We start from the raw sequence: 7239 nt of genomic DNA on the forward strand, positions 1-7239 counted from the left end.
CGTTTTCTGAGCTGATACATACTGTTTTCCAATCATGAAGTAACTACTCTACTTGAATTTTATTATTCTGATACATCAATACTGTCGAATTTGGAAGGAAAGTGACGGAAACTGTTTTTTTTTTTTTTTTTTTTGGGAACCAAACAAAGCTGGATCTTTCTTAATTTTCTAAATTCATTTTTTGTTTCAGTTATCTGATATTGAAATTGGAATATTTATATTCTGTGCAGGATCGTAACTACTCTACTTGGACTAATAAGAGTTTTGCTTCAGAGATCTCTGCTTGGACGTGCATAAATGCAATTCTCTGCATAACTTCCTCCTTGCCTCTCTCAGCTTTTTGCTTGCATGGGGTCACTTCTCTCTCTCTCTCTCTCTCTCTCTCTCTCTCTCTCTCTCTCTTCATCATAATTCTAGGCCCTGTTCGGATACTGAGAAAAACAGAGGAAAAGAAGAAGAAAAAAATCCAGGAATTTTGAGATTTCGGGTCCATACATATTCATTGTTTGTGATCCGAAGGGAAAAAAAGAACTTAAGTTGAAAGCAGGTTTAATAGCGGCATGAATTTTTGCTTGCAGAGAAAATATATGAAAATTAAAGGAAAGGAAAAAAAATCCTTCAAATTTGAGAAAAATATAAGAATCTCTGCTCTGCTTGAGATAGTTTTGCAAATTTTGGTATACTGTGAGATTACAAACAGGAAATACTTTTGGTGATGAGATTCTAACTTGTTTTGTTTTCCTTAGCTTTCTTGTAGTTTACAATAAAAAAAAAAGAAAACTTTCTTGTAGCTTATAGTTGCTTTGTTGGTTAAGGAATCTTGAGGACTTGTATTTGCTTGTTCAGAAACATGGAAACATGTTGGGGAGGACCTTTTTTGTGGTTTGTTAATTCTTTTCTTCGAGTTTTGGGAAGTTGTTTAGACTATATAGATATGATTTATATTATTTGTATTAGGTATTGGGGGATCCTATAGCAATAGCAGCTATGTATTGTAGGTGTTGTTTGATCAACTTTGTGGTTAAAACCTGAGTTGCAGCAGAGCAGAGTCTGCCTTCGTGTTTACATAATAAACCCACACCAATGGGTGAACCATCACAGGGGCTGAGAAGTCATGGTATATATGCGAGGACACAGTCAAGCATGATTTCAAGCTCCAGCTAATTATGAGTTACCCAGTAATTAGGGAGTGTATCAATAATTCAAAATTTTGAACTCTGGTTGCTAAAAAAGTCCACTAATCTTCCTTGTACGCATGGATGACCTACGGTTTTGACAGAATTGAGAGCAATCTTAGCCACAAATTCATAATTGTTGACTTACATAAAAACATGCTTTCCTCGTGATATGCTTAGAAAATTATATTTGCCCATGAAAAAAAGGAAAGTTATGTGTGATGTTTAACCAAAGCTAACTGTGGAGCTCGTTGACATAATAAAAAAGTCTCTTCTCGATGATGTAATGTTTCTGACTTTACTCGTGCAGGCATACCTCTTAGATGGTGTAGGTTTGACAAAAATTTTGATAATGAAACAACTACTTAAAAAATGTTTTTAAAATATATTTTACAATGAAAGAAATAGAGCCGCAGTGTTTATAGATTAGATACACACCTAAAGTAAAATATACCATTATAGAATGTCAAAAAATATAATATATATATATATATATATGTAATTGTTTGAAATAAAAATAATGGGTATATCTTAGCATAAATTTTATGGACTATTTAATAAAATAGGTGTATTCTTCTTGAATCTCTATCATAGTTATCAATTACGTTGATTTTGAAAACGAACTCAACAATCAACCAATAGAGGAAAAAAAAAACAAGAAGATTAGTTTTCTCTATTATCTTAAAATATATTAGTAAAACCACTGCTTATATTATTTTCTGATTTTCAGGTTTTCTTGTTTTTGTAGCATTAGATATAGTTCGTATCTCAAGGCTCTGAATTTTAAGCTCGATATCTTTTAGATCATTGTTCAATACCTATAAAGCAGTCTCAAGGTATACAAAAGGATGGATTTGCTAAACGACTCGTCTGATACCCAGCACCAGTGAGTTTTTGTAGTGTCCTTTGTCGATGTGAATATTCAATTTGTATAAATCTTGGATACGATTGAAATTGTTAATTAACAATTTTTTTTTAGTATTTGTACATGCAAGTAAAGTCGGTAAAAAATATGCAGGGACAATGACTTCGACATGAACGACGACATTGAACTCGTAGCATATCTAGCCGGGTGCGCATGTGCAGTTTACGTGGAGACCTATATGACCAAAGTACCATTGCATACGAATATACAAACAGGGTATGAATGGGTACTGTATACATTAACTGGAAATCCTGAAAAATGTCGAAGACATTTTAGAATGTCAACCCATGTGTTTCAACAATTGTGTAATACATTGCGCCAGTATGGATATAACGGTACTAGAAGAGTTTGCTTGGAAGAGTCTCTAGCAATGACATTGGTGGTACTTGGTCATGCTGAGGGTAACAGATTAGTGCAGGATAGATTTCAGCACTCAGGTGAGACAGTGCATCGACACGTGGTTAAGGTAGTTACATTGTTAGCCACTGTTATGGCAGCGGACATTATCAAGCCTGATGATCGTACATTTCGGGACGTGCCAGAGCATATTCAACATTCAAGTCGATATTGGCCACATTTTAAGGTACATTGTGAATTTCGTATCTTGACTTTTTTTTATTAAAATTATCTTCATGTCCATCCCACGTATTTCATTTCACATGGATTAATTTTTGTGGCAATGGTTAGGGTTGCATTGGTGCGATTGATGGGGTCCACGTCCCCGTGGTCGTACCAGTTGATGAGCAACACCCGTACTATGGCAGGAAGGGGATCACCACAACAAATTGTCTGTGCGCATGTGACTTTGACATGAAGTTCACATTCGCATGTGTTGGATGGGAAGGGTCAGCGCATGACACGAGGATTTTTTTTAGCTGCCTTAACAATGAGAGTTCCAACTTCCCAAAAGCTCCAGCTGGTTTGTAAATATGTAATTTAATTACAGTATTAAAGTATGTATTAATGTAGTGAAAATGCTTATGTATTAAACGTGTTCATTTGCAGGAAAGTATTATCTAGTTGACTCAGGGTACCCTATGAAGAAAGGGTTCCTTGCACCATATAAGGGGGAGAGGTACCACATCCCCGAATTTCAGCCTCATGAAGTGCTGCATCGTCCAGAGGAGAGATTTAATTATCTCCATTCATCACTCCGTTCTGTCATAGAACGCACTTTTGGAGTTTGGAAGAATAAGTGGAAAATTTTGAGAAGTATGCCACCATTTCATATACGCACTCAATCGTACATCATTGTTGCTACAATGGTTCTTCACAATTTCATTAGAGCACATGAGATAAACAATGACGTCGAACGTTTCAGATCTACAGGGGGCACATACCGTACCTAGTGAGAGTGGTCATTACGATCCCGTGGCACATATGATCTCAAGCTTGGACGAACCCGAGATGAAAGAGGTTCGTGACGGTATCACAAAGATCGATATGTGCGGACCATAACTGATTATGGTGACTATTATTTTTGTCACAATTAGTATTTTTGGTGTGGTTGAAAATACCATTAAATATATATATATTTTGTACCTAGTGTTGACCATAAGTGAAGCCGCCCGAACTTCTTTTATGTAATACCAGTTGTTGCTTCCTTCAACTAGAGAACTTCAAGCTAAAAATGCAAAAGAACTTAAATTTGATCCTTTTTCTTTTTCCTCTTTGTGACTAGGAATTGAACTTGTACGTTACTTTTGGAAACTCAACCAGCAATAGCAAACACCTTTATTCGATTCTCCAAAATTTACGTGGTCTGTTGAGTGGAATACTTTTGGTGATGCATTTCACTATTTTTTCTATGTCTTGAAGAAGGTTAGTCCAGATAAAGCCCGAGTCTTAAATTATTTGTATACTTGTTAAGGATATCTTTATTATTGTGAGCCATTTTGGAAGCCAGAAGGGATTGAAGCATTCTCTTGTTTTCTCCCTTGCTATGCCCACAAAAAAGAAAAAGAAAAACAAAAGGAACTGACATAGCCTAAAAAAGACTGACATGATATACAAAACGAACTTATACCAACAAAACAAAATTATACCAATATCATACAATAAAACATGAGGCAACGTTCCTCAATATGAAATTATACAACGTCTGCTATATCAATTCATCCAATCGAAGACGTTTTGGCTGAAAGGTGAATAAGTGCTCGCCTATGGTAAGTGGTACGAAGCTTCTTGTATTTCTGCACAAAGGTCCCAAGGTCCACATCCCTATCTAAGAGCTGTTTGTGCAGGTTTTCGGATTCCTCCTCCGTCTTATTCATTGCATCTGAAACAACAAAAAATTAATTCACATCTCCATAACATATAACTCTAAAATAAAATCAAGCTTAAGCCAATGTAATGAATAACCAAAGTTGGCCTATTCTATAGAACCACGAGTTGTCATGATGAAGGATACCTTGAAGCCTTTGGAGAAGGGATTGAGGGGAATAGAATCTCAACGTCTCTTCCTTTTTTCTCTCAAGCTCATTGAGTTTCTCCTGAGCAGCAGCCAACTCTGTTGTCCGAATTATTCTGCACTGTACCATAGAATCAAAGGAGGAAAAAGTTCTTCAATTAGTTGACTAATCTCAAAGCAAGGAAAAAATTTATTCAATCAGTTGACTAATCTTAAATCAACAAATGAAGATGAGCATACAAACTAACCTGGTTTCTAAGCTCCATAATCCGTGGTTCCTTTTCCAGGTTCTCCCCTGATATAAAAGAAAGTGTTAGGCAGTCCCCCCAAGTGTAGTATTATAGTGCAACTACCTAAACCACATGCTAAAAAAGTAGATACATTGCGTGGGGAAAAGGAAAAGCACTCACTTGCAAGTTCTAGAGTCTCCTTACGAAGTTCATCTCTTAACTGATAAGCCATAAATGAACAGAGGGGAAAAAGATTAGAAAGACATGGAAACTCAAATATCATATACTAAAGAAATTCAACATGTGGTGCATGTGTGTGCACACATTCTTGCATTTGCAGTTTGCAGATGTCTCTTTATATATTATACCATACATTAAACCTCAACCATGCAAGCTATGACTACAATCAATTAATGTCATTCGCGCTTACACAATTGATTTTTACATTGCTTTATCACATTTTTATCTCATAATATCAGTAACTTGAAATGAAAAGAATAAAGACAACACATCATCTTTTCCCATAGGAGTGATGGTAGCGACTTCAAGATGAAAATCAATGTATTGATTGTAATTGATGCCCCAACTAAATACGAGTAACCAAAGGCCAGACCAGCAAACAGCAAGCTAGAGACTCATGACCCAATCAATCGGAGACATCTCTGTCCTTCCAGCAAACAGTTCTCTCTCTCTCTCTCTCTCTCTCTCTCTCTCTCTCTCTCACACACACACACATATATAATCCCAAACACATCTAAGCAGCTAACATTTTTTCCCTAAGTATCTATAATTCCATGTGTCATACATTCCCTTTCTTTCATTTACTTCTGAATCAAATATGGACATATAGATAATCTGTAGACCAAATCAGTGAATCACAGCAGACAAGATTCTATCAAAGCACCACATATCCTTTACAAACTTTGGGTGGGAGGTGATAGCACCAAAGGATTACCAGTTTTCAGTAATCCTCTATGAGAACGTCTCTTATTACAGCCATTGTCAAACTATTGCATTTCCAAAGAAAAGGTGCCACAACTAAGAAATTTTTTAGTAAAACAGTTCGGCAAACCAGAGCAAGCAACATGCAACAATTCTATTCTATATTTGAGAATATTCGATGAGAGAGAGAGAGAGAGAGAGAGAGAGAGAGCATAATCCGCAACTTACATTGTTTTGAAGTTTCACTTGATCAAGTGAGAGTAAGAAATGATGGTATGCATCCTTGTCAGACAAAAGCTTCCGTAATTCATCAACACTAAAGAAATTTATCAAGAAAACAAGAGATGATTAGAAACTACAAAAGTGAAGTTAGAAATCTCATAACATAGTACAGGAGAGTTAATTATCTTTATTGGCACTACTGAAGTGACTAAGACACACATGCATTAAATGAATGCACTCGAAAGAGGAATGACTCAGATTTTCAATCACTTACTAAATAACTTAATATATAGTAATAAGCTTTACAATTTGGCCAAAATATAATCAACATTAAAAAATATTGTATTGGAATACAACCTCAAACAAACAAAAGAAAAATGCTGTGAAAACTTAGTAGGCAATTTAGAATCCATACATAAATGATACAATAGAAACAACATTAATAAGAAGCACGACTAAATTCCTTTTTGACAATCTTTAGACTGTTGCAACATAAACGTCCATGATGAGATTTGATACTACATGCCCATTGGATGGTGAAATTAATATTAGAAAATAACAAATTATAAGGAGAGATTGAAGCATTCAATTTTAGCTTCCTACAGTCAAATGTATTTGGAAATTTCAATAAATGACAGGGTGGTGCTTGACAAGCCAAAGGTGTAGTCCTAATTCTTAACAAGATTTCCCACACCCATATTGCAAGCCATCTAAAGAAACATAGAGAATCAATAAAGAAATAGTAATCTTAGTAATAAAGATAAGAACAATGTCCTTAGCACCCTAGATTAAAAACTAATAATTATTTAATTTCAAGAATTAAATTAACAAGGAATCTGAGAAGTAAACCACTCCATAACATGAATTGGGGATTTGACCAACTCCAAAGCCATCTCCACTATCACAGTCACGGCCGGTGTACTTGAGCTGGCAAGTGTCGAAACCGGGACGGCGGCGGAAGAGGTTGTGTATTTGAAGCATTAGGCGTGACTGAAACCCTAGAAATGAAACAGAGAAATAGGAAGCTGAAAACAAATCAAAACAGCTTCGAAAGAAACAAACACAGAGATCTGAAGAAAAGGAAAGAGAAGACTGACCTCCGGAGCTGCGGCGACCCATGGATTGCGATAAGACGGCGGAGTGATCGGAATAGATGAGAGCTTCTCACGAGCGCAGAGAGAGAGAGACAGATAGAGATGCTACGCTGTGGAGTTCTGAGAAGTGATAGAAGAAGGAAGGAAGAGATTGAAGTTTGCTCGGAGGATTTCTAAGCTTGTGGATTTCTGGAGAACGAGAGGCTACGGTGTGTGCATCTCTGAGAAGTGAGAGAAGAAG

At 36.2% G+C, this 7239-nt stretch overlaps 1 protein-coding gene across 1 annotated transcript; it reads right to left on the bottom strand.

Annotated features, from left to right (window-relative positions):
* Positions 1-4103: 4103 nt before the first annotated feature.
* Positions 4104-7239, bottom strand: LOC142614422 (vacuolar protein-sorting-associated protein 37 homolog 1-like). Its single transcript, XM_075786945.1, has 7 exons — positions 7002-7239; positions 6754-6902; positions 5911-5998; positions 4921-4960; positions 4759-4805; positions 4511-4631; positions 4104-4378 (listed from the first exon to the last, which is right to left on the bottom strand). Exons 2-7 carry the CDS (start codon positions 6795-6797, stop codon positions 4215-4217), a joined length of 504 nt encoding a protein of 167 aa, XP_075643060.1. The 5' UTR covers positions 6798-6902; positions 7002-7239; the 3' UTR covers positions 4104-4214.

This window comes from Castanea sativa, chromosome 11, assembly GCF_040712315.1.
Source record: "Castanea sativa cultivar Marrone di Chiusa Pesio chromosome 11, ASM4071231v1".
NCBI classification, from domain to species: domain Eukaryota; kingdom Viridiplantae; phylum Streptophyta; class Magnoliopsida; order Fagales; family Fagaceae; genus Castanea; species Castanea sativa.